General features: G+C 34.8%; 3 protein-coding genes across 9 annotated transcripts in view; 1 reads left to right on the top strand and 2 right to left on the bottom strand.

Moving 5' to 3' along the window:
* Positions 1–1095: 1095 nt before the first annotated feature.
* The window catches only part of LOC124438375 (general transcription factor 3C polypeptide 3-like), a 29057-nt gene continuing 4581 nt past the window's right edge, over positions 1096–25571 (bottom strand). Inside the window, exons 7-23 of one of the 4 annotated variants that reach the window (XM_046988669.1) lie at positions 24981–25068; positions 24560–24618; positions 23681–23890; positions 22497–22581; positions 22304–22365; positions 21379–21556; positions 20685–20785; positions 20464–20593; positions 20100–20180; positions 8412–8470; positions 7717–7915; positions 7391–7558; positions 7150–7274; positions 6307–6394; positions 5889–5968; positions 5138–5289; positions 1096–1689 (exon numbers count right to left, since the gene is read on the bottom strand). In XM_046988669.1, the coding sequence (XP_046844625.1) occupies positions 5173–5289; positions 5889–5968; positions 6307–6394; positions 7150–7274; positions 7391–7558; positions 7717–7915; positions 8412–8470; positions 20100–20180; positions 20464–20593; positions 20685–20785; positions 21379–21556; positions 22304–22365; positions 22497–22581; positions 23681–23890; positions 24560–24618; positions 24981–25068 (1830 nt within the window). In that variant the 3' untranslated portion in view covers positions 1096–1689; positions 5138–5172. Of the gene's footprint in view, positions 1690–4352; positions 4747–5038; positions 5290–5888; positions 5969–6306; positions 6395–7149; positions 7275–7390; positions 7559–7716; positions 7916–8411; positions 8471–16616; positions 16652–16836; positions 17381–17491; positions 17590–20099; positions 20181–20463; positions 20594–20684; positions 20786–21378; positions 21557–22303; positions 22366–22496; positions 22582–23680; positions 23891–24559; positions 24619–24980; positions 25069–25571 lie in introns of those variants that run through there. The other 3 variants (XM_046988602.1, XM_046988533.1, XM_046988744.1) reach the window with 3 other exon arrangements.
* Positions 3021–4367, top strand: LOC124459609 (QRFP-like peptide receptor). The gene has a single exon (XM_047009082.1). It carries the CDS (start codon positions 3327–3329, stop codon positions 4365–4367), a length of 1041 nt encoding a protein of 346 aa, XP_046865038.1. The 5' UTR covers positions 3021–3326.
* Positions 10089–12559, bottom strand: LOC124438718 (zinc finger protein 431-like). 4 transcript variants are annotated; one of them, XM_046988951.1, is made up of 3 exons: positions 12378–12559; positions 11305–11895; positions 10089–10733 (listed from the first exon to the last, which is right to left on the bottom strand). In XM_046988951.1, exons 1-3 carry the CDS (start codon positions 12424–12426, stop codon positions 10474–10476), a joined length of 900 nt encoding a protein of 299 aa, XP_046844907.1. In that variant the 5' UTR covers positions 12427–12559; the 3' UTR covers positions 10089–10473. The 4 variants fall into 4 exon arrangements, with proteins under 4 accessions (XP_046844907.1, XP_046844979.1, XP_046845044.1 ...); XM_046989023.1 differs by having other exon boundaries at positions 12338–12558; XM_046989088.1 differs by having other exon boundaries at positions 12039–12555.

Here is a 25571-nt window from a genome sequence, read left to right as displayed (position 1 = left end):
ATGTAACGAAAGGCGACATTATAACATAAAATCTTGTCCTTGTCCCATTTGTTTACGATAAACTATGAAATAACCGAAAACAACTCTGCTTTTGCCAATAGATCTCGTTTGCCTATCAAAGCGGTAAAATACATCTGAAAACGAAAGCGAAATCGACTCTTCTACAAATGCAAAGCAGGAAAAATAGAAACCAAAAATGGAAGACAGACAATTTTCTTGTCGCCTGTAAATCTTATTAGTGTTGTACTTTTTTACGCAAAAGAAAAATATAGTTCAAAAGGAGAACAAAAACGTCTTTGTCGTGGCTAGTTGAATCTCTCACGCTCGTTATCATGTATTATTACACTACACTTGTTCAATCGTCGGCGTAACAACTTCATTTCAAACTACTTTAGTGATTTACAAACTAGTAATGATATTTAGTGCACTGAGAAATACTACTTATCTACTGTTTATTCTTTTTTTTTTGATAAATGATTCATTAAAGCTAATAGTAAACACTCAATACAGATTTTCATATTTTCAAAATCCAATGTTAACAATCGGAAATCATCAAATTTTTGTGCAAATTTTCTTAGTTTTCATGTCGTGATACAATCCATTGATCGATGAATAATGACAACGATTTCAGATTAAATATCTCGCTGTTTCAAAAAATGTCCGGGAACGAGAAATTCGTTTTCGCAACTGTCTACCGTATGTCGCATTAGTTAAAACGATTACTTTTATAAGTAACTTTCCCTTTCCTACAAAGAAATATTTCCGTGCAAACGTACCACAAACAAATGACAATATTTCATCGTCAAAAAGATTTTTCAAAATAGAATGCGATGATTATTTGTATCTTTAACTTGGCGTCCAGTGCTCTAACTGTACCAGGGCGTAATCTATCTAACCCCTATCAGAACACTTGCACATTATAACGTTCAAGGATATGTAAAATATTTTCCATATATACTTGAGTTAAATGAAAACGTGTATATAGTTAATATAATATATAGAACTAATCCTTCTACTATTTAAATCTCCCTCTAGCAAACTTGAACACCACAGTTTGACCCCCATGTGAATTTTTAAAGGCTAAAACAAGCAATGTATAGTTCTGAAAACATCCTTTTATTGCTTTTTTTTTTGCAAAAAAGAATAAATAATCCAATCTACCCATGTGATTTAATAGACTCATCATAAATTAGCATATCGCGCGAAAAAGCGTGACGATATTTTTTGGCAAAATGGTGTACAAATTTCTTGTATCAGTATATTTATTACAATGCCATAAAATCAGTTTAGTATGGCATCGCTAAATATGTTTATTAAGTTTGTTGTTTGAAAAACAAGTTTGTGAACACATTTTTTGATTTAAACATAGCACGTACTCAAGTAAAATACTTACGTGACGCTATTGTTGAAAATAGGATATTTGTGATAAATATTTTTGCTACTTTGTACATCTACATTCTTCTGTTTTACAAAATTTCGTCACTAAGTCCGAGATTCATTTACAGCTACATAAATGAATTTGCAATTTATAAAGGATGTCAACGCGGAAATGACCCTCCACTTCATATCCAAGTATTGCCGAAACACGAAACTCGATTCTCATAGCGTGACTGAACAACAGCGTACCCATTCAAGAATTTCTACTAGCCGAGTACTTCTAAACAGGTTTTCTGCTGTAGACAAGCGCTTCTAAAACAGGCAGCAAAAAACTGCGTTAGATCTTGAGAAACAAGGCGCAAATATTGCTTTGACTTACTAACACGAACCAAAAACGCATGCAAAAATTTCATAAATTTCGCTGAGTCTGGTCTAAATACGCGAGGTTTCCAGAAGATTGAACACACCTGATCACCTTTCTATCATCAATGCAAGGGACTCTGAACCTCCAACACCCCATCCGTTTCTATCAAATTCGAACACATTTAGACAAGTGGGATTAACAAGTCGGCTGACTTGATACAGACCTCCCCAGTTAAAAAATAGTGTCAACATATCAAATCAAATAAAGGCTTGTTTACTCAGAAATTAATATAATGACAAAAAGAAGGAAAATAAATAGCAATTACGCAGAAACTATGACAGACTAGCTAATCTCTTCAAGTGTATTTGATCACAAAAAATTCGTGAGAGCTTACACAATGTATATAGTAGGATCATACTGTATATGGTAGGATTATACATAAACTGATCTTTTTTTTTAACTCAAACAACTAGATTATCTGGTGTTGATTTCTATGAGATACATAATATTCCTTTACTGTGTGCTTACGATAGCCGAAGTCTCGCGCTCGTTAAGAGTGCGTCAAAGGAAGTCCATGATTTACGTTATTGACCTCGCAGCCCAGAGCACAAAGTTTAGAAGAGAAAATTTGAAAACGATGGCCACATTTTTGCCTCGAAAAACCAACAATTTTTAGCATAAAGATGGACGATTCATTCTGCATATTACAAACTAGTTATAGAAATAGCTACGCTAAGAAAATAACAAAACAAAAAGCAATTCTTTCACTACATGGTTCCATAGAAAATGAATAATTATTGGCATTCTTTAGAAAACGTAAGTTTTTCTGATGCAAAAATGCACAATTCGATGCAAAAATTTAAAATCTGAACTTTATGAATCAATTAAATAATTTTCATACCGATATATCCCATTTCTTGTTTATCATTGAAGAGAATGAAAAGCTGTACATATTCGGAAACAAAATTTCATCGAGGACAGTAGATTTTTGTAACAACCATCATACAGCTTGGTCAACGCAAAGTAAGACGGATGGGAAGAAAGGAAATGAATTGTATTTAGACAGAAAAATTCACAGCAGAAGATAAAAAAATTATTGTATACAGGTACTTCTAAAACATGCGAATTTTGCACTCCGTAAATTCTGAAGACACTCTCCTTCAAGATCAAGGAAAAATAAGGCGATATTTTGACCTGCAGGCGTCTATATAACAAATGCATACAATAATGTCAACCATCTCCTCCCTCCCTCCAATAAATGTTTCATTGGGTCTCTGCCTAGTGTGCGGCATTAGTCGAGTGGAGTTGTTCAAAAAACAACAGAAAATATTTTCCATGCAATTAATACGGAAGAAAAACAATGTAGAATAATATTGTTATCTGTTAACTTTGATGGTGGCCGCTGCAAATGTCTTAATGTTCATGAAAGATAATCTTATAATGTTGGATAAGTATGTACTTGATTTGATAATCAGATATCCCGTATTAAAAATGTAGAGTCTTATAAAACGCTTCGTCTTCCCAACTGACATAACTCTTCGTAGACTCAGCGCTATATCACTATACTTAACTATTACACGACACTATGATGGCAGAAAGCAAAGAAAACGTTTCAACGGTAAACACGACCGAAGAAAGCGAGTATTGGGATGAGGAGATCATTGAAAGGTACAGAACTGTAATCATCGTTCAGGTGGCTTATCTGTCATTTCTCTGTGTATTTGGTACGACTTTGAATATGATCGTAATATTCAGAGCTCTGCGTTACAGAAACAGCTTGCTAACATCGGGAACTTATCGAAAAATTTCAATCGATTCGACGAACATGTTTGTTATCAGTCTAGCAATAGCGAATCTTGGCACGTCAACTTTTTCAATCGGTCTAATAATACTGCCGCTGTATTTCAAAAATATTCCCGTCACCAACTTTGCGTGTCGTTTCATTTGGCCAATTCGTGAACTTTTTTACGCTGTCTCTTGCTTCTCTCTCACTCTCATCGCCGTCAGCCGTTACTTCATTCTCTTTAAGACTTTCCAAAACAGAAAGATATTTCGCTATCCCATCTTAAATAACATTGTACTCTGGCTGTTCTGTTATTTCGTCTTCGCGTTTCCATACAGTCGAGGGTACAAACCGGAGCAAGTGAACGACATATTGATTTGTGATACGACTAACTGGTCAACATTGCAAGAGGAGCGGGGTTATATAACATTTGTCGTTGTCGCCCATGTCGTCATACCAACTATGTTTGTCGGTATAAGTTATATTGGCATAATAACACGACTGAAGCATGCAAGTAACATGATAGCACCGTTATCCACGATTAAAATGGCACATCCAAATGAAGATATGTTGTCGACGGTCGTCAAAAGTCATCGAGCAGTAAAAATCTCCCTTCTCTTACTTCTCAGTTACATGATAACGTTCATACCGATTGCTTGTCTTCTTCTGTTCTTGCAGTACAAAGAAATAACAGAGGATATGTTTCCTGAGATCGAGTACATATATGTAATATGTACTTGTCTGGTGAACTCTGGAGTTGTCATGGACCCAGTTATTCTCATGTTGAGCAATAGGGGTTATAGACCCAATTTACGTGCACTTAAAAACTGCTTTCAGACATAGAAATTTAAATGAAACGAAACATTTCGACGTAAAATTACAAACATATGAACGAAGGCAACGAATGTCTGATATAGCAAAGTAAGTTCACTCTATCTAAACCAATATCCTCATGTTTCACAAATGGAATATTGACCGTCATTTTAAATATTCAAATGTATGTAGATTTAATTTAGATTTTTTAACTAAAACTTCTATAGACAAAATAAAGAAAATAGATTGTACGGTAAAGAATAAAAGTCGTTTATGTTTGCAGGACATTATGCATAGTGAACGTTCAAGCTTCAACTCTCATAAATCTTTTTCAACTTCGCTAGCACGACATTTTTTTGGGCGAGAGCAGAACGACTTTTTTTGTAAACGCCTTGCTTCCACACTCAATCTGAACAAAATTTTTAGTTTTTTCAATGAAAAGGTCGTGTTTGCTACTGAAATAGTTGTTGAAACGGATGAGATGTTATCTTATCTTCATTAATCGTCTAAATCTTCAATTTTTCGCAAATTAATATAATGTTGGTAGATGGCAAACAAAGTTTCGTCTTCGTTAACATCGAAGACAGACGCACAGTCGTATATCTCTTATTGATGTCATTATTTTGACAAACAATTCATAATCTACCGAGTAATTGTGCATTGGTGTTTTAATGGAGGGACAAGCAAACGCTAAACGACTATACCAGAAAGTAATACTTATTCATTCATTTCTTTACCTAAGATATCTAACTACACACCTTAAAGACCCCATTTGTACCTGGTTATCCATGGTTGCTTACCGTTCTGTAGGTAAAACGTATTCCACGAAGATTGTTTAAAATAAGCAATATTTTCGTAAAAGGTCCTTAGCCACTTGATTATTGCCACTTGTACGATATATTAATGACAAGTTGAAGGCAGCTTCACGATGGAGGTTATTTTTGTCCCAAAACTATGTTGAAAAACATAAAAGAAATAAACGACCGACTATTCAAGGATATTACGAACAATATAGTCTCTATAACACCGTTTTTTAGCTGATGATGTTAAATAGATAGAGCACAAAAGTTGATATGTAACTACTAAATCATAAATACAAATGTAATTGCAATTTTTATCTCTATAATTTTGTCAATTCGTTGTCGCTTGGAGACTGTAGATAGATCTGTTCATGAAAGATACAAGAGTTGATGTTCAAGCTAAAGTTAAGCAAATCCAATCACGCATTAATTTTTAAACTACAGCTTCGATTTCTCTGATCGTGAAGACGTTGCTGAAAAAAGATAGATTGAACTAAAAGATATTGCGTTGTTTGTTTTTGTTCCTGTTTTTGTTACTGCAAATATGACTAATGAAACCTATTTTGTATGTGAAATGATTTCTTTCTCAAATGTTTGTTGTTTTAATCAGTAATGCGATGCACTTGTCGATAGGTGTCGGTAAATGCTTCAGTGTTGTGGGTCTTCATTAATCGTATGAAATGATTTGTTTTTATAAAGTCTCAAGATCAAATAGACCATTTGCGAATTTTACGCTCTATTTTACACATACCATTTCGCTTTTATCGCCATTTTCTATCATTGGGTAGTTAAGAACTCGACGGTAGTAATGTGACGCAAAGTTCAATAAACCTATACGGAACAAATAGCTTCCTTTAAAGATTTCCATGAATGGGCGTACAAACATTTAATGCATGCAAACACACCACCAAACAGACAGTTGAAAATAAACAAAAAAAGGAATATTAACGTGAGTTGTTTCAAACAAGACTTCATGTAAGATATCATACATGCTAGCCACAACGACAACCACATGCGATTCGTGATAACGCAATGTAACATAATAATATAAATTTTTTGGTAAATTGATTGAAAAAATGTCTTCATATAAAAATTCTCCACAGTATATAAACATAATTTTATGTATTGACGATATAATGGACAAATTGTACTCAGCAGGAGATAATTACCAATTTGGTGATAACTTCTTCCCAGATTAAAATCAGTCTCCTGACATCGCCCTCGTAAACCTTCGTATTGATAAAGAAATAGGAATCCCTATCACAAAAAAAAAAACACAAGAGAAAAAGGAAACTAAGGCAACACGATTATAGAAGCAAAATTTTTCGAAGAAACACTACATGAGTCTTTACATGCAAAATGTACACGAATGTCAACATCATGTCCTTATCCTAACATGCAGAATGTATACGAATGTCAACATAATGTCCATATACTAACATGCAGAATGTACACGAATGTCAACATAATGTCCATATACTAACATGCAGAATGTACACGAATGTCAACATAATGTCCATATACTAACATGCAGAATGTACACGAATGTCAATAGAATATCCTTATCTTCACAAGCAGAATGTACACGAATGTCAACATAATATCTTTGTCCTCATATACATAATGCAATGATTTAGAACCCAGTCTTCAAGATGTCTAAATACCGAGTCAAGGTGAGGCAAGGACGCCATCTTGAACGGTGGAAAAAAGCAAAACTCAAAATGAAAGTTAAACTAAAACAAAGTTTAAAAAACCCATCCTATCAAACGTTTTAATAATTAAACCTAGACTACCACCTTTGCACCTCTATATCAACTCAGAAAAAAACAAGATATTAGTCGTAAATATCGTCAGTTTTGCCACCTTTCAAGACGGCGGCTTGCCTCACTCGTTACTATACAACATCGGCGGAGTCAGTTATCAAGTAGATTGGGTTCTAGGTCATTGGCATAATGTCACAAGCATAAACATGTTTTCCATGGGCATATACAGATTTTATAAGACGATCTTACCTGAACGATGCTGGCGTTTCGACAATATTGAAATTTCTGGCAAGCCATTTGAATGAAAGACAATCCCATCAATAAGCTTACCATTGGGTCTAAAGGTTTCTGACGAAATGCTCTGGCATATTCCCCTGCAATTGAACGGGAAAAGCTACAAATGCACAGAATTCTTAATAAAATCACAAAAGACAAAGAAAGTAAGTGTGACGTGTTTTTTCCAGTTGTCGCCTACATTCGCACGTCTTACCTAACGCATATCTGTAATTTCCAGATGATAAAGCATTATGACCGTTTATTATCTGAAGGGCAAAGTTCTCGGGGTTCTTGAGTAGCAAACGAAGACAAAACTTTTGATGTTTCGAATCACCATTTCCAACCATCAATCTTGCAAACATATTCCAAAGATGTATGCAATCTAAAAGAAATACGACATAAAGTACCTGTAAGCTCATATTCACATATGCAATTATACTCCGTAGAAAACAATAGATTTCAAAGGAATTTAACACAGCACATCATGCATGTATGAATGTTGCCCCCTCCCCAATTATTGATATCGATTGTATATCTTACTTGTGTCCCTTATAAGAACCACGCGAAGCACATCAAAAGCAGCAGACAAATTACCATTACAATAGCTAGCAGTAACTCCAAGAAAATCCAGTTCACGTTGATAAATCTTGATCCCACTGAATTGGAGTGCACTCATAGCACATTTTATAATATGCTCTAGTTCTGATAGACGACTAGCACTGTGTAAAACTCGAGCAACCTAAGCACAAAATAATATTTACATCCTTAATCGTAATCCGTTGATCAGACTTACACAAAAACAACATATTTGTAATCTAATTTTTGATATGGAACAATACGATATTGTTTGTCACAACATTAATGCGGGATGAAATGTTAAATATCCTCTAGTATAAACTCATCCATTCTTCACTCTCCAGAGGTACATTGTACGTACATAGTAATGTCTAGTTTCTCTCTCTTTTCTCTCCAGAAGTACATTGTACGTATACAGTAATGTCTAGTGTCTCTCACTTTTCCCTGCAGAAGTACATTGTACGTATACAGTAATGTATAGTTTCTTCCTCTCTCTTTCCTTTCCAGCCGAGACTTATATGAGAAAATGATATCACAAATAACTGATAGAAGTGCACAAAAGTCAACGACAGATTATTTGTGCATCCTTGACAGGTTAAATGCACTAAAATATTTAAACTTCAACGTCAGCAGATCTCTCAATCCCCACAATAAAGTACCTGCAATAGAAGATTCCACCAGTCTTCACGTTTTATATCAGCATACATTCCTCCTTGAGCTAAACAAACGTAATAATTATCAGTTAAGATGATTTACTTTGCTACGACTATGCTTTAAAATAATAGCCAGAAGCTTTCCAGCTCAAGGCTTTTGTTTGCATTCATAGGAAACACACATTTCTAATTTAGGCATATTTGAATAATCGAGTAAGTAACAGTAAGTCCCTACCCAACAGTAAGCCCCTTTGCTCACACTGAATGCACAAAGAATGCACCACTCATAACAATAGGTTAATAAGAGGACCAACCTCGTCCTCATAATCATGTTGCCAAGTCAGCCTGTCGAAAACAGGGGAGCAAAACAAAAGCTGACACAGTTTGGAAGGACAGAGGATAAAAAAGATAATTGATTTTGTATACTCCATAATTTCCAACTGTTAAATACGTTCAAATTTCCGCTGTGTGAACGAAAAGTCTGACTGCGAACATAAAATAATTGCATGAAATTCGAAAACCGTTTTAATCATGGAAAACCAGCGGTTTGAAAGCAAAAATTAAGTACATGCTTATGAGACAGTGTTGTTTCCAGAAATTCTTCGAGCATGAAAATGGGAATGGTAGTAAAGTATAGCTACAGCATTTCTGCCATTTAAATTCTCTCCAAATATATCAAAATAAAGAAGCAGAGAAAGTCAAAGATCATGAGACATCTTAACTTTGCAATCTCCTAGACTTCAATGATAGCTTTTTCGAAAATTCTCTAACATTTTCTTCCACTCTAGGATTTTACAAGCCAACCCTTGATTATGTGATCACTTACGTAAATGACAACCATTTACGAAGGGATTGCGTTGGCTGGATATCTAAAATGCATTTCACTTGTTATCGGAATGTGCTCTTGCTGATACAGCGCGTAGTTGATGAACAAAATTTTAACACAAATTACGTCTAGCGTAAAGACATCATGTTGTTCAATGAAAATGCAACATTGATTCAACGATTAATTTGCTATCGCCGACGCTAAAATGACGTAAATCTTAAATGATTATACTGATGAAAGTATTCATTAGGTATGCAAAACTCCACTTACATGACATAGTACGTTAAAGAATAGCAAAATTTTTGTTAGAAATGAGAGCCACATTTTATCATTATCGATATTTGGTTGTTTACTCAATTTTCATGGTTGACTTTAACAAAATGCAACCACACACGACCGCTGCAAGGCCCCCACCAAACCCTCAACAAGGCGTCCACCAAACCCTCTACATGGCCCCCACCAAACCCTCTACAATCCTAAAATATTGCGAAACATACTGACAGAGTTCAATACCACATGCAAAGTTGACCAAACTAAAATGAATACATGTGAAACATTGAAATAGAGGAATGAACGTGGGTGTTGATAGTCTGTGTTAAAATTACTTTGGTCAAAATGGTCAAGGGGTGATTTCATGGCAAAGACCTGGAAGATAAATGCATAGTTTATTGCTTGTCAGGAAAGAGAATCCTCCTTTTGTATGTATCCCTCTTTAAAAAGAATTCTTTCGACCTAATAAAAAAATTAAGAAACGCTGCATTTGTTTCACTCCCACGAATCAACCACTGTGAATTTATGGAGTAATTGCGACTTAACGTATAGTCTTGACCATATATAAATAAATTTTCCAAAAAAAGTAAGTCAAGTTCTTTTAAAGAATGTAGATTGTAGATCGTTACATATTGCGCAAGGATATGAACAAGTACCTAAACTCATGTTGAGGTCAACTATGTTAACAATTCGCTCTTTGCAACACAATGTTCCTGCATTGCGAGCTATGTTAAGAATAATTATAATAACTTTTTCATGTATTAGAACTTATAAATATGCTACTTCAAACATTTGAAGTTCCACGTATAATATATACGAAGCAATTTAGGATTTCATCCAATAAATTATAAATTAGAATTGGAAAAATAGGTTTAATACTATCTAAAACTTGTTCTTCAATTGTATATAATCATTGACACGGTTGTGTAACAGCTATGCTATAAGTGAAAAACAACATGAAATTTAGACCTATTAAACGCCATGTTTACTTTTGAGATGCCTTGTCAAATGACTTGGATTGTTAAAGCGTTTTGGGCAAAAGCTACATTGATAAGGCTTCTCTCCGGAATGGATTAACATATGTCTTTTCAAATTTCCGTGAATAGAGAATGCCTTTTTACAAATGTGACATTGATACGGCTTTATTCCAGTGTGAACTCTGCTGTGAACCTCCAAAGCACTTCTCTTCAAGAACACCATGTTACAAAATTCACATGAAAAGTTACTCCTCCCTGTAGAAAATACCGAAAACACTATAACTTGTCGACGTTGCAATAAGATAGATAGATGTATGTATATATATATCTGTAAAAATAAAAGTATCTCCGGATTGTATAAAATGATTTTATTGAGCTTTCGACTCGGTGCTTCGAGCCTTCATCAGAATTACACAGGATGTAAAAAGTGAAATGATGAGTCGACAGGATCAGTCGAAAGCTCAATAAAATCATTTTATACAATCCGGAGAAACTTTTATTTTTATACATTAAATATGCCTGGATTACCAATCTTTAAACTTATATATACATATACATACATGTGATACTAGTGTGAATATACAGAAATACATACAACCAAAGAAAAAAATCTTAATGTAACAAACAGGATGTATACGACTCGAGGACTCGAGCAGTAGGGATGTTGTATGTTCAAATTATATGCACGTTTGCACTGAAGAATAGCTTTCCTAAACAAGTTTGCCTGTATTTGTGCGAATGTGTTGATCGTAGAAATTTGTTAAAGGGCGGTTTCTTGTATATTTACCGTAACATAAAATATTAATAGCTTTATGAACATCTTTACCTTTATGAGACTGCATGTGTTTTACCAAGCCCGCAGAACTGTAAAACACTCGGTTGCAATAATCACAACTTAATAACTTAGAAAGACCACAATCTCTTGCACTGTTAGGGCTATGTTCCATTTGAGAGACCTGATAATTGCAATTCGTACTTTGTTTATATTTTGCTGTAACATGAGTTAGTTTGTGGCACTGTAAACCATCAGATCTGGCAAAGGATTTCCCACAAATATCGCAGCTAAACGGTCGCTCTCCTGTATGAGTTCGCTCGTGCGCTTTCCAATGAGACTGCCATCGAAATGGTTTGTTGCAATACGAGCATTTAAATTTACAGGTAGTATCGGCAGAAATACGTGATTTTTCTACAGAAGGAATTGGGAGCTCAACGTTGGAAGCTGTATAGCTGCATGAGCTACAATCTTTGGGCAAGACATTCGTTGAGTCTTCGACGCCAAACCATTTAATAACACTAACTCGCTGAGTTGATTCTATCACTTGACCATTTCTATTCATGTCAGGCGAGTGTCTAGACTGGCTATATATTTTTAACCACAAAGAATCTTTCTTGACTGCATCAAGTTCAATCAGAAAACCTACAGTACCAAAACGGCTACTTATACGTACACTGCACAACTTACATAAAATGAGTTTTAAAAGTCAGTATTAATTTTATGATATAACAGACAGAATTCTCGCTCTTACGAAAGCATATAGGTTTTGTAGTTCAAATGCATACCTGCATTGAAGTTAACATATTGTGTTTGATTCTAACAGCAGGTCAAGTCATTCGAACTAGAACGCTGTCTCAGGCTTGGGAGTTTATACACTCAATAACAACTTCTGCAAATAACAACCCACTTTATCGAACTAAAACCGCTGACCTTGATCGGAAATCAGTTTATATATAAGAAGAATTTTGTATTGTATTTAAAGTCCACGACTTTTAAGCTCCTTCTTCAACAAATCCGTGTCCCGGCATAGACACAAATCACATTAGTTAGATTCAATTTATAGGAAAATTTAACGAAAACCAACCATGCATGCGATAGAAATCTAACAGCAACTAACAGCGTACCAGTTTTTCTGTCTTCTTCAAATCGAATCAACTTTAGACAAAGATGCATACGAAAGAATTTGCTCTTCGTAACATGTCAGCTGTTGAAAACCAGCGCTCAAGCAAATGATGTAGTTGTCATAATAACTGGGTGATTTAAGGTCATGAAATGGTCATGACAAATCGCACGATCTAAACACGTATCCGTCACGTGGGACCATATATAGGTGCATATACATTACAACATATCCATGTCAATATAGAGCATTGCGGTCAGGTTAAAGCGTCATGTACCATATCATTACAGAAGTATTCGGAGCGATAATTTCAGTATACATAAATATATGTAAGTCTTTGATGTGACTGTTACTTTCATTCATGTATTATTAGGCTGCTTGCTCTTTCCATGGTCCAAGTATTGTTCAAATTAGGAGGATCCAAGGCCTATCAGAGGTTTCTACAACATCTACTTCTAACAACACAGTACAAAGATTGTTGCCTCGAAGTTCCCAAACTTCCCATAAAATTAGATTATTTGCCGTTTATATAGTCTGAAACGATCTCAACAAATGAGCGCTACATTAATGATACTTGAATTTTAAATAAGCGGCAAATGAAAGCACATTAGTGCATACCTACAAGTATTTATGGTGAGAAATACTAGTCGCATGATTTCATTTAGCAATTGTTTATTTAAGCGTGCAAACACAGTAAACATCTTTTATTTTTTAAATGTTATATATGACATATATATATATATATATATATATATAAATGTGAAAATCAGGCTCTTTGTGTCAATTTAGGCTCATCGAGCAAAAAGGTACATTTGAATGACCATTTGTGCACTGTAAACTAAAACAAAGCAATATAGCTATAAATATTTGTGTGTATAAAGCGTGAAATAAGATGATGAAAACGTCGCATGTATTGTATAAAACTTCTAAATGTGAAAATCAGGCTCTTTGTGTCATTTTAGGCTCATCGAGCAAAAAGGTACATTTCAACGACCATTTGTGCACTGTAAACTAAAACAAAGCAATATAGCTATAAATATTTGTGTGTATAAAGTGTGAAATAAGATGATGAAAATGTCGAATGTATTGTATAGAACCTCTGTCGAGTTCTCTAGATTTAGTGTCGCAAGCACAACCGTTTTGTATAAATAAAGATAGATATAAATGAAATCATGTCCATAAACCGAATAGTACAGTAATAGTTCTAAAATAACCAACATACGAATTCAATAAACAACGTTAGTAGGTCAAGTGAAGATTTTTATATAATTTACGAAAAATCTTAGTTTAACTAGAAATAATAAAAAAAATGTTCATCTAAAAATACACGCAAAGAAATGTAGACATGCAAATTTTCTAACGAATTCTTTCAATACAATAGACATTGCAGCGCGAACAACATAATTATGCACTGACACATGTATGCCGGCTACAAAGGCAGCATTCTTCTAACTACAGGAGTCCTAGCTATCACGAAGTATTTCGCAATTGATTGCTACAAATAATGGCGAATCGGGAATTTTTTAAGAACAAAGAAATATAAAGAGCATTATTTAAACTCAGTTTACAATTCAATAAGTTGAAAGATTCACTTTCGCATTATATTTATTCATTTCAGTCTTGAGTTATAAATAAGTTTGATGCCGATCATACCAAATACCACCTCAAATTCAAAAGAAAAGTCACCAATTACCAACAGGGCGACACGAGAGACATACAATTTGCCCCTCAAAAAATCCTCGAATTATCATTGAAAAGTATTAAATCCCTGAATACCGTTAAAGAAAACTTTGAAAAAAGCGCAAGATTCACTAGCTACAATGTTAGTCAAAATGTGTTCTGTGTGTGAAGGTGGCACGCCTGATTATCGACGGAAAATTAAATGTCACCTGACAAGCATGTTATCCATTTCTTTCCATGCAAATTAACTATTTTTATAATGTACAAGTTTTTGATCGAAATATCGGCTTCTAAAATATGTAATTATAAAATACATTAACCGAAGATGAAACAAATTTTATGAGATGCTTAAAGTAGAGGAGTTGAGTTAAAGTTTTCCATTAGCGAGAGAAGAAAGCACTCTGTAAGTTTTCATGTTGTTATCCACAACTCAATGAAACTGCTGTCAGTGAAAATCAAACTCATTTGTAAGATAAACAGTTTAATTTATTTTCTCTAATGCCTTTTAATACAAACGGGCTTTTTGTAGCTATTTTCAGGCAAAAGATATTTCGTCGAGTTGTACGACTCGTCATTCAGGCGACGTTTGCAAGTTCATTCACAATGTAAATATTTTCATAGCAAATTCCTGCTCTCTGGGACGAATATCAAATGATATTGTTCTAGTGTCGTGTAGCTGCTTCTATTGACAGCGATTTATAGTAACAGGACAAAATATTTTTGTCCAAAGCAAAACAGAATTCGCCGCTACGTTATATATGTATGAAGAAAGTTTCATTGAAACTTGAAAGACTTGACACGGTTATTAATAAAATGGTCTTGGCCTTAGTCGAATCTTGCTATATAGCAAATTTTATGCATGAACTTGCAATGAATGATAAGACCCAGAAATAGTCAATTTCAATAATTGTGACTAGTTTCTGTGACTGTCGTAGTATATATTTACACGTATTCACAGAGAGATATACAGACTAGGTCTTGAAAGACAGAAAATACTGATGACCGATAAAGTACCTTTATGCCAAACTTAAAATTGTGCAATAAAATTGCGAAAAAAATTTCTACGACATCTTCAGAATCATCTTATAACCTCTTTGAAGCTTCTAATACCATCAAAACAACTCTTCCATTCCAGAGTTCATTAATTCCAGAGAAAATTTGCTTTCACAGTCATTTATTCACTAAGTTATGTATATATACAGTTAATATGAGAACTATTTATACAGCTGATTACACAGATACAAAGTCTATACTTCACAACAATAAATGAATATTTTAGTTGACAAAAAACAGTTTGATAAGCTAATCAGAACATATAATGAATGCTCTGAGCGTTGACAACGTTGAAAGGCTAGTTTACCTTAAATCAAACAGTCTTCTTTTCTTGGCCATGTTTGTTTTTCATGTGTCTCGTTAAGTGACTTGGATTGTTAAAACTGTTTGGGCAAAGGCTGCATTGATAAGGCCTTTCTCCGGAATGGATCAACATGTGTCTCTTCAAATTTCCGTGAATTGAAAATGCCTTGTCACATACGTTACAATGATAGGGTCTCACGCCTGTGTGAACTCTGCTGTGGACCTCTAAAGCACTTCTCTTTGAGAACACCATGTTACACAGTTGACATATAAAGTTATTACGAGCTAAAGGGATAAATGAGGAAATACCGTCATAAAAACATCTATGTGATAAAATAGAATTTAATTATCTCGTTAGCTATATGTATTTTATAAGTTAGTCTCCGTCTACAACTGATCAAGCGACTTTAGAATATAAGCAAGAAAAATCGAATGCAAAAAGTGCCCCTCTTGACGATTTTCTTGACGACATGAAAAATTCGCGAAAAAAATTTGTGTGCATTGTACGATTAAGCGATGAATTATGTTAAGAACTAGCTGCTATTGTGTGCAATTTCTTGGTCAGTAATTAGCATGTTGCAATTTCCAACAAATATCTATAGCCGAGTTTCTTTTATGTTTCTGTACATTCCTTAACAACAAACTTGAGAAAATATCAGAAACGATCTCAAACTCCTGTAAACCTAATTGAACTTTAACAAATGCCCAATAAAATCATATTTAGAATAAAATGAAGAAGCAATATATAACCACAGAAATATAATCATTAAATTTGATTTAACCATAAAAATAAGTTAGAATTAGATAGACTAGAATTAGAAATAAGATTAGAATTAAAGACGTAGAGGACAAAATGCGCAGTACCTCTATATAAGGTCATCTTATCATGCGTAAATTGTGCTGAAGTTAAGTACAATTATCCCAATTTAATGTAGTGATTCAACAAAATATCTAAATGGAAAACTTAAGCTGATGTTTTCATACATCAAAACGTTTGATTTAAGAGTTTCTTAATGTCATAATGCCTTCACTTATTTTTTCATTATACAACACCTCTTCATAACATATCATACAATATATAATAACTGTACATCATAATTTGTATTTCTGTACTTATGCATACACGATTATTTTATTTGTATAAATATGACATACATACATCAGTTAAATTTGCATTTCAGTATGCGAAATTTCATGTATCTAATAGGTTTCCAAGATTTCTTCAAGCTATTTGCAAAAGAACTACAAAAAAATTTATTCAGAAGAATCTAATTATCACCTTTCAAAGTGCTTTCCAATGCGTCAGTATAATAATTGTACTTGAAGTGACAGTTACTCCAAATAAAGACAAATTCAAAAAAGATTTTTGCTTCAGTTGAGAAGCATTTTTGTGAATAAATCTATTATATCAAATAAGTGAACCATACCTCTGTGTACTTGCATGTGTTTGACAACGCCTGCTGAACTAAAAAATATTCGACTGCAGTAGTTGCAGCTAAATAACTTCGATCGTTCAAAATCTCTGACGGGATTTGAGCCTGGTTCAAAAGACGACAGACTTGGTGGAGGAAAGGATGCATTACCAAACGCAGAACGACCATATTTTGCTGTGAAATGGGTTAGCTTGTGGCACTGCAAGCCATCAGATCTAGCGAAAGACTTATCGCAAATGTTACATTTGAACGGCCTCTCTCCGGTGTGTGTACGTGTGTGAGACTTCCAATGAGACTGCCATCTAAATGTCATGTTGCAGTATGAACACTGATACCTATTTGACGGTTTTGCATCTTTTACAGCAGCAGCTGCATCATGACAAGCATTCTTTTGAAAAGAAGAAACTTTCTTCTGTGAAACAACCTCTTGCGTCGTTTGAAGCTCTTCATCTCCAGACCACTTGATGACACTGGCTCGGGCGATTTTCCTCACCGATGGAACATCGCTCTTCTCCTCACTCATGTCTGTTGAAAATATCTTGAGAATACGTGACGATAATTTTTACACAAAATGTATAGATCGACGAGAACAGAGGGATCAGTTCTCGCAGAATGCATTCACTTCAATTATTGCCCGAAATGAATGTACCTTTTCCAATGCATCAAAGAAGCACAATCTTACTTCTAGCCTGTTGTCCCTTTTAATGTGAGAATCTTCATGTACGACTTCCTTTTGACCGGCATAACCTTTACAAAACAAAAATATACGAATTTCTTGTAACGAACAAGTCACGTGAGCATTAATCAATCACTTATTGGTCAGTTGTTTTAAAAAAAAATTGCGATGGATTTTCAACTTAAAAATCAGCAAAATCACATAAATCAGGTTTTCTGGATGTGCTTGCGAGATTTCTTTATGAACTAAAAACTTTGTCGTAGTTTTGTCAAACAGCAGAATGTTAAGATTTCAAAAATTAAAATGTATCGTTGACCATTGTGAAATGGCAATTAATATACTAAACTATCAATACCTCAATGCCATTATACTCCAAATCAAATAAACGAAACAAATAGATCACTTACCTGTACAAACTCATAAAAACAAATCAAGTCAAGCGAATGATACTTCTAGTGACAAGTTCGCTGAATTCATGTATTCCGACATTGCAGTGGACAGAAATTGACTTCTCATAGTTTTAAAATTTCAAAACAGATCTTCTTTCATCTTATTACTGTAAATCACTGTTGTAAACACTTCAGCTTGATTATGTGATCATGTTTCATTCATTCTTAAATCATTGGGCTGTTCGCCAAATGCGCAAGAGTATATGCAGTTGCCACATGTAGCTATGTTTAGACGCATGTCCATAAAACATTTTCATAAAATAATAAAAACTTGCGTAATGGCTACAAAAGTACGTCTATTAAAGGTGCTGTTACACAACGCGATTTTCTTTAGCAAGTTGCTATTTTTTTGCTTTTTATCGCAAGTTACGTAAGCATAGGTGTCAAGTAACACCTTCAAGCAACTTGCGCTTTTCGAATTTTTTCACGTTTTTAGCGAATTTAATAGCAGAACGAACTCAACTTTTTCTCGCAACTAAACTAAACGCCTACGTTTTCACTCGTTCGTGAAGATTTTATTCACGCTAATCATCAGTCAACACTTTGAATGTGAAGAGATGAATATTTTCTAACTGGTGCGGACGGTACTTCTTCACGAAACCCCGTAGAAGTTCTCGAAAATAATTTTTAATTAACTGCCTAGAGTCTGCTATCACTCTCACAGTTGTTTCGTAGTAACGAGAGTTTGCGCGGTTGACAATAGTTGTAAGGGCTAACGACTTTTATGACTCAAACGATATATAGGCGTGGAAGTTTGCAGAATAAAGGCTTTTCGTGTCTTTTTCCCGACAAAACATCTACACGGGAATGGACGCACAAGTTATGCAGTGGTTGTTCAATAACGACAACAATAGACTTGTGTACGGTTCCGAATGTCTGAGAAATGCGATAGTACTTAATGAAGCATGTTCGCGTAATAGGATTATTATAAAATATCTCATGCGCAAATACGCTTGCGCGATAACTTTCCAAGATTTGGTTAATTCAAGGAATTATATTACAACAAACATTTTTTATGTCTTTCGTCTACTTATAATTATCGCGCACGATTTTGATTGACCCAAATAAGAATTATTGTTCATTACCCCAACAATCATTGGTGAAACTCAAGAATGGAACGGCATTGTAAAAGTTTACTCCGAGCTGAAGTAAACTTCGTCGAGAAACAACTATGGATGTCACAAGAATTTTTTACATAAGCACTGCCAAAACGGAAATGCCTGTTTTTTCTTTATTACAGTTTTCGCCATAGTGTGCTAGCCATTCATGTCAACAAGACGTTGAGATGTGTCTGACGCGATGTCGAAGGAGTTTCGTCACGCCTTGGAGCAAAAGTAAACGCAGTCTGTGGTCAATACAAACACGAAAAAAAAACAACAACATTGAAATCACTTGCTACAAATGTTTTACCAGCATTTGCTAACTACCGCAAGGCGTGCAAACTTTTCATGTTTGTCAAAGTTTCAGGCGTTCGGGTTAGGCCAGAGATGTTGACCATACAAAATAAAACAATGAATTAATGCCTTTCGTTAGCACAACGTTTCTCCCGTAAACCAGTATCTAAAACAAATCTCGATATTTTCAATTACGTTTTTCGTGCTCGAAGTATTTCCGTAATTCACGTCATGTAAGCCTTATGTTGTAACAATAAAATAAAATTAAACATGCAGATTAAGTAAGCCAGCCTTTTGTTCGTACATGGTTTTGAAATTATCGTATTTTATTGTAGAAAACCCTCATCAAACTCTTGAAATAATCGTGAGATTTTGTGATAAAATATTTCACCCATACAACACATTAGGATAAATCGCGTGAAGTTGAAATTGGAATATTGGATTAAACAGTCTCCTTCCTGAATGAATTTCGGAGAATAGATGAAATCAGATACTACAAAATTTCCCTCCAATTTTTTTCGTTGTCAACAAGTAGCAAAAACGAAAGTGTTTTAAAAAATTGCACTCACGTATCTTGGTGTCTCTCGCGCACGCGCAGTATACGTTTTAAATATAAATTGGAAAGAATGGCAACGGTTTGTTGCTACATTCCCAGCATTTGTATTTCATAATCAATGTCTACAGCACAAGAATTTAAAACCAGAGAGGTTTCTTACAATACAATATTTATGTACCTACCTCTTAATTCTTCGGGTATGTCTTCACAAATTCTTTTCATTCTTGCAAGAGCCATCCTGTAGTTTCGTGATGGCCGACCACCTATACAAAGAACGTCGACATAAAGTGATTTTAAGAAGCGAGTGACTTTGATTTTTTTTTAGCTTCAATTGCAAAATGATCACTCAGTTTAAACAGAGACTAAATCCCTTACAAAGTAGTTAGAAATAAGAGATAAATTAGAACAGTCGAATAGGGGCAACAGGACCCACAACACGCAATTTATAGAACTCTTGAGCAGTATTCTTACTTGTTCTTATTAAACATTTACTGATTACTAGTAAAGATTCACCAAAGATCTCCAAAACACCGTATTTGTACTTACTAAGCAGATCTTCATCATGGTAGACATCTGCCATGTAATGAGCCAAAAGTTTAAGGCCATCACACAAAAATTCATCAAACTTATTTTGAGAGTGTAGCAATAAGCATCGATGATAGGCAAGTCGAACTTCCTAAAATGTGATGGACATGAAGCTGTATAATTGCAACAATTTGTGGGTTTTTGTATCACCATACTTCATTTATAGGTTATGGGAGACGAACCTGAGTTGAAAGCTGACCAAAGTCGGGTTTTTTCTCTGTCAGAGAAATATCTCGATCATTTTCTTCAATATCAAACCCGTAATCATCTTTATCGTCATTGGCTATTATAAAAATTACCAAAAATTTTTTAACTTTTAAATTAATAATCAAAAAACTTAATTATGGGTTTTGAAGAAGCGTGCAAGGGGAAAGTATAAACAAACAGGCCATTCAAGTTTAAAGAACCTGCCTTTCAAATATGAATAAGCAGGCCATTTAAATATGAATTGAGGCAATGATATAAAACTCAGTCTACAAGATACCAGACCCAATCCCCTGGAGGTAAAAACAGCCATCTTGAAAGACGGCAAAACCACCATATGCCCAGCTATAATCTGCTTTCTCCGCGTTGATATTCAGTTGCATAAAGTTGATAATCTAGTTTTCATTTTTTTTTAAATAGTTAATAGGATTGTTATTTATACTTCTTTGAACTCAATTTCGTTGAGTTTTGCTTTTGGTCACATCACAAGATGGCGTCATTTGGTAATCGGAAAATCGACGGGATTGGGTTCTAAATCCTTAGAATCGAGCCAATTCAAGTGTCAACAAACAGGTCAGTCACAAGTATGAACTGAGGCCATTGAACTGTCTCGAGTATCAATAAACAGGTCATTTAAGCGGTAAAAGATCATGCAAATACAATACCACTTACCTTCCAAAACACTCAAGGCCTTTTCATAGTAACCCAGTCTTTGATACAAAGTTGAAAGAGTAAATCGCGCTTCAATATGATTGGGAGCCAAAGCAACAACCATGGAATAAGCACTCGCCGCTTCCTCGTCCCTTTCTAATATCGACAGGCACTCAGCTTTCTTCAACCATACAGCAGCCTGAGTAACGCAAAATTTCTTCACATATATGTATATAAGATAAGGCTGACAAAAAACGCACAGTTACATGAAACATAGATGATTGATGCAATAAGAATAGAATAGAATTTTTACACGCTAGGACAAGCCGTTATATTAGATTCGTTAAAGCGAGGTGCCGTCTACATTAGGTCAATATTAGAAAAGATTTCACATTGAGAAATACTTGCCCACACTTAATCTAAGCCGAAAACATTTCTTCATTTTAAAGTTGACAGTTTTAAATACAACAGTGCAGTGCATGACATAGGCATGCACAGTGATAGTAGTTCACACATTTCTAATTTGCAGCAGTGCATGACATAGGCATGTACAGTGATAGTAGTTCATGCCTTTCTAATTTTTAGCAGTGCGTGATATAGGCATGTACAGTGACAGTATTCACAGCTTTCTAATTTGCAGCAGTGCGTGTTGTAAGGCATTATAGAGCGACAGTAGTTCACAGCTTTCTAATTTGCAGCAGTGCGTGTTGTAAGGCATTATAGAGCGACAGTAGTTCACAGCTTTCTAATTTGCAGCAGAGCGTGATATAGGCATGTACAGTGACATACGTCCACAGCTTTTTAATTTGCAGAACTGCATGACATAGACATGTTCAGTGACAGGAGTTTTCAGCTTTCTAATTAGATCAGTGCGTGACGTAAGAATAGAGTGATTTATCAGATCGTGATTTGACACATGTCTTTTCGCATATTTTCTTAGAAATACCTGTCCAAAATGCACAGTGTTGACAAGGGGATCCAACAAAACGAGAGCTTCTTCGTAGCACCCTAGGAAATTGGATACATTAGGTATCTACAAGTGAGTTTATAGCTCGTCATTTAAGATTAACGGTAAAATTTATGACCATAAATAATGAAGGAGGCATGTAATAAAATTACGTAAAAAAATCCAGACACACCTGTCTCAAAATACGCTTCAGATATGTCCAGGTACAAATCTCCTACTTCTTCAATTGGTTCCATAAAGATGGGCGATATAATCTCCTAAGTAAGTGTGATGTCTATGTGATGATTAAAGCCTGGCACATGCAAGCAAATCTTCATCGACAAGTCTACTTGATCGTATGAATTTCTAGTAACTTTTACTGTTTGTCGTAACTACTTGATTTTGGAAATCTTCAACCATTTTGTGTGAAACGCATACAATTTTTCTTAAAATTTTAAATTCAAATTTGAATATTATTAGACGGGATGGAGTGTTCCTATCAATTTTTCGACAGATGTGCATACAAACAATTGTATAGGAAAAAGTGTTAAATATCTCGCAGCAAGTAGCTACGTAATACGTGCGTTGTAAATGGCTAAAACTAGGGGGATTTGGATTGCTTTAAACAATATATTTATTTAAAAACCTAGTATAACTTCGGAAAATTTGCAGGAATGGTAGAATACCAAACAAGGGCAAGCTTTTGCACCACTTAGTATCCTACATGGCATTTTTTGAAGTCAAATAAGAAAAAATTTCCAAAAAACTCATTAAATTTGTTTACTTCAGAACACAGCGATTTCCAAGAGCGGTCAATTCGACTTAGCGTGTATGAGCACATATATAAAAACAATTTTTCATGCGATAAAAAGCCTCGGGTGCTCAATAGACATTGACAGAAACGCGCGCTTCAATGAAGACAGGATGTTTTTTTCCCATTAAAATGTCTTGCATTAATTACGGTTAATTTATGTATCTGTCTTTCCGTCTCACAAAAAAAGTATTTCATACGTATTTCATAGGTGTAAAAAAACACACATATCCTGGGAATGTTTTAAAACGTCTACAGTTTGCATGTGTGTGTAATCAATTCGGATACACGTAACGAGGACCTAAGACACAAGCATTGTAATTTTAGATCAGGTAAACTCTTTTTAAGATTTTAGTGCGACATCGTTTGTCAAAACGTCATCCCTGAAAGATACGGGTTTGTTTGTCTACGGCGTCTTATAAAAGATACAAATCGGTATCGTAAATTGTTATGGAATAGAATTCACACCAAATGTGCGTAAGAGACGTCACATGTGTGCAATAAGTAGATTATGGAAAAAAACAAGAGCGCGAGGACGTATTCAATTACTATTTACGTATGCATACCTGAATTTTGTCTGCTTTCGCTTTGCAATGGATAAGACAGACGGCGATTTTAGTGCGAATATCAACAGGAGTTTCCACCCCAACTTCAAACGTAAAGTCGGAAATTTTCTCATTCACAAGATCCTCTTCAGTAAGCACTTCGGCTGCATTCACTAAAGAGTTGCAGTATTCAGCATCCTCAAAGGTCACATCGCAATATTGACATAACACCTAAAAATTTCCAAAAAAAACTATGATAGCGAATACGTTTTTGGCAGACGGGGGGGGGGAGATTGTTTATTTCATAAAGTTAAAAATCCGTTTATGGAGCGACTTGTGTCAGGGCGTATCAGTTAGAGTTTGATAATAATTATGGCGAGAGCCTAAATGCTGCATCTAATGTAAAGGCTATGATGGCAATCTTAGTATCTATCAAGCTAAAGTACAAGACTGCACACCAACATCATGAATTCATTGAATTAAAACTCTCAAAACTGTACAGACTTCAAAATGTAAAATTGTTAGCTAGCGATAAATACAAGCCAGTCACATGTAATGAATTGAACCAACGACACTAGTTCGCTAAATGTTTTTTTAAGAATGTGTATCAACCAAGATGCATTGCGCGCATTTGTTTATGTTTACATCGTTACTTTTTTAGCTTGCGGCACACTGAATTCAATTTCGTGACTACATCGTCTAATTTATCTGAAAAGTTAGCAAAAATATTGATTAAGAAGCATTGTTTGTCTACGTTATACGGACTACAATAACAAAATCCGCCACTTTCTCGATCCACAAAATGGCCGTCACGCTGTGACTAACGCGCAAAGCATCTTGGTTGACACGCATTTTGTAAAACATCTACGACATAAAAACTGATCTATCAACAAAACTCACTTGGAATGCTTTGTTAAATTGACGCAGTGACATATAGAGTTCGGAGAAGATGTTTACATCTAAGAAAAAAAGCTGTTAGTCTATCAGGGTGCATTATATCTAGTTATATTTTGAGCGAAAACATCACTTGGAACTCGCAAATTAATTCATTTCACACGTATGGGGGTATTTAGAACAGCTTTTAATTCAAATCTATTGATAAGTTCAGTACTGTATTAAACAACTGAAATATTCACCGCCAGATTCGATACCAACAAATCGTTAAAAGTTACTTTCAATTAGGAGTTTTCTAAAAGATTTTCACGTTGAATATTTCAGATCATCACTATATTAAGTGTATTTTTATTGTCCACATGTCCCATGAAGATATAAGCAATAAACATGTCAATGTGCGATGCAAAGTAGGCTACAAACAATGCACCTTCGTATTTGATTTCATCTGGATATTTCTTGAAAGCTTGGTACAATACTTCAATTGCTTTCTCAGGTTGTTTGTCGCTATGGTATAACTAAATGCGAAAACATTTGGTATGGTGAAAACAGCTAACATAAGTAGGATGTTTTTGGGAGCATGCAGGAATGTAAGATGTTTGTATTCTAGATAGCCACGCTACATGCAAATGCCTTAAGCTAACTGCAAACGGCGGTGAAAAGAACGTTATGCACATTTACAGTAGAGTGTCCATAACATTTTGCAACATTTATAGACAAGAATCTATTACGTAGTAATTAGAATGGAATAAAATGAATGAAGAACTAGCACATAAAGTTTGCACTACGTATAGTTCAAACTACATAGGTAATTGGAATTTTTATCATCTGCCTGCAAATTATACAGGCATATTTTAAGGAACTGCTTTTTATGGACTCAATCTAAGACCAGTTCAATCACCGGCTTTGCTACATCTGCCAACACCAGCCAGTAATCATCTGATTAGCATAGCATTTTAAAAGACAGCGCAAATAAAAACATCAGGTAGCTATCACTAGTCAGACGAGGTCGTGTATGGAA

This window comes from Xenia sp. Carnegie-2017, unplaced genomic scaffold (genome assembly GCF_021976095.1).
Source record: "Xenia sp. Carnegie-2017 unplaced genomic scaffold, XeniaSp_v1 HiC_scaffold_1, whole genome shotgun sequence".
In the NCBI taxonomy this organism is placed as follows: Eukaryota; Metazoa; Cnidaria; class Anthozoa; order Malacalcyonacea; family Xeniidae; genus Xenia; species Xenia sp. Carnegie-2017.
The sequence above is the reverse complement of the archived record's forward strand: the minus strand, read 5'-3'. Positions and strand labels throughout refer to the sequence as shown.

What these genes read in the sequence shown, in the direction of transcription:
- LOC124459609 (XM_047009082.1), top strand. Translation starts at nt 3,327, where the DNA reads ATGATGGCAGAAAGCAAAGAAAACGTTTCAACGGTAAACACGACCGAA.
- LOC124438718 (XM_046988951.1), bottom strand. Translation starts at nt 12,426, where the DNA reads ATGCATCTTTGTCTAAAGTTGATTCGATTTGAAGAAGACAGAAAAACT. An exon ending in TGAAGAAGACAGAAAAACTG is followed by an intron (nt 11,896 to 12,377) that starts GTACGCTGTTAG and finishes TTGGTACTGTAG; the next exon opens with GTTTTCTGATTGAACTTGAT. An exon ending in ACACATGCAGTCTCATAAAG is followed by an intron (nt 10,734 to 11,304) that starts GTAAAGATGTTC and finishes TATTTTCTACAG; the next exon opens with GGAGGAGTAACTTTTCATGT.